Source organism: Nycticebus coucang, chromosome 1, assembly GCF_027406575.1.
Source record: "Nycticebus coucang isolate mNycCou1 chromosome 1, mNycCou1.pri, whole genome shotgun sequence".
Taxonomy (NCBI): Eukaryota; Metazoa; Chordata; class Mammalia; order Primates; family Lorisidae; genus Nycticebus; species Nycticebus coucang.
The window spans coordinates 104782604-104783722 of record NC_069780.1 but is presented as its reverse complement, the minus strand read 5'-3'; the positions used below and the strand labels follow the sequence as shown (position 1 = coordinate 104783722).

General features: G+C 40.0%; 1 protein-coding gene across 1 annotated transcript; it reads right to left on the bottom strand.

Moving 5' to 3' along the window:
- Nucleotides 1–208: 208 nt before the first annotated feature.
- On the bottom strand, nucleotides 209–898 carry LOC128588999 (high mobility group protein B1-like). The gene has a single exon (XM_053595870.1). The coding sequence runs from the start codon at nucleotides 839–841 to the stop codon at nucleotides 209–211; it is 633 nt and encodes a 210-aa protein (XP_053451845.1). The 5' UTR covers nucleotides 842–898.
- Nucleotides 899–1119: the final 221 nt, after the last annotated feature.

Below are 1119 nucleotides of genomic sequence, written 5' to 3'. Positions count from 1 at the left end.
AAGGTTAGTGGCTATTGAAAATACCACCAGGACAGGGCTATCTAAAGACACATTCGGTAGTGTGTCAACTATACAAAAAAAGACACTGTACAGTTTAAAAACAAATCTTACACAGCCTTACATTTCAATTTTTTTCTTTAAAAGGAGTGAGTTGTGTAAGGGGGGTTAAATGCTTTATAGACAAGAAAAAAACTGCGCTAGAACCAACTTATTCATCATCATCATCTTCTTCTTCATCTTCCTCCTCATCTTCATCCTCTTCATCTTCCTCATCTTCCTCCTCTTCCTTCTTTTTCTTGCTTTTTTCAGCCTTGACGACTCCCTTTTTCGCTGCATCAGGCTTTCCTTTAGCTCGGTATGCAGCAATATCCTTTTCGTATTTTTCCTTCAGCTTTGCAGCCTTCTTTTCATAAGGCTGCTTGTCATCCGCAGCAGTGTTATTCCACATCTCCCCCAGCTTCTTTGCAACATCACCAATGGATAGGCCGGGATGTTCTCCTTTGATTTTTGGGCGATACTCAGAACAGAACAAGAAAAAGGCCGAAGGAGGCCTCTTGGGTGCATTGGAATCCTTGAACTTCTTTTTTGTTTCCCCTTTAGGAGGGATATAGGTTTTCATTTCTCTTTCATAACGGGCCTTGTCCGCCTTTGCCATATCTTCAAATTTTCCTTTCTCTTTAGCAGACATGGTCTTCCACCTCTCTGAGCACTTCTTAGAAAACTCTGAGAAGTTGACTGAAGCGTCTGGGTGCTTCTTCTTGTGCTCCTCCCGACAAGTTTGCACAAAGAATGCATATGATGACATTTTGCCTCTCGGCTTCTTAGGATCTCCTTTGCCCATGTTTAGTTATTTTTCCTCAGCGAGGCACAGAGTTGCCCAGTGCCCGTCCGGCTCTCACTTGCCCCTGCGCTGTCTCTATGGAGCTCAATGTACTGCAATGGCTGTCTAATTTCACTTTTCTTAAATTTACAGAATCACATTTTTAAAATATAATTCAAAATACTTAATATTATTACAAATATAGTTTCTCAATCACTTCTAAGTCAAACAAAGAAAACAATATCTAGTTTTTAATTTTTAAGCAGAACTTTGTGAGTTTTCAGCAAAATCATCGTATG

What these genes read in the sequence shown, in the direction of transcription:
- LOC128588999 (XM_053595870.1), bottom strand. Translation starts at nt 841, where the DNA reads ATGGGCAAAGGAGATCCTAAGAAGCCGAGAGGCAAAATGTCATCATAT.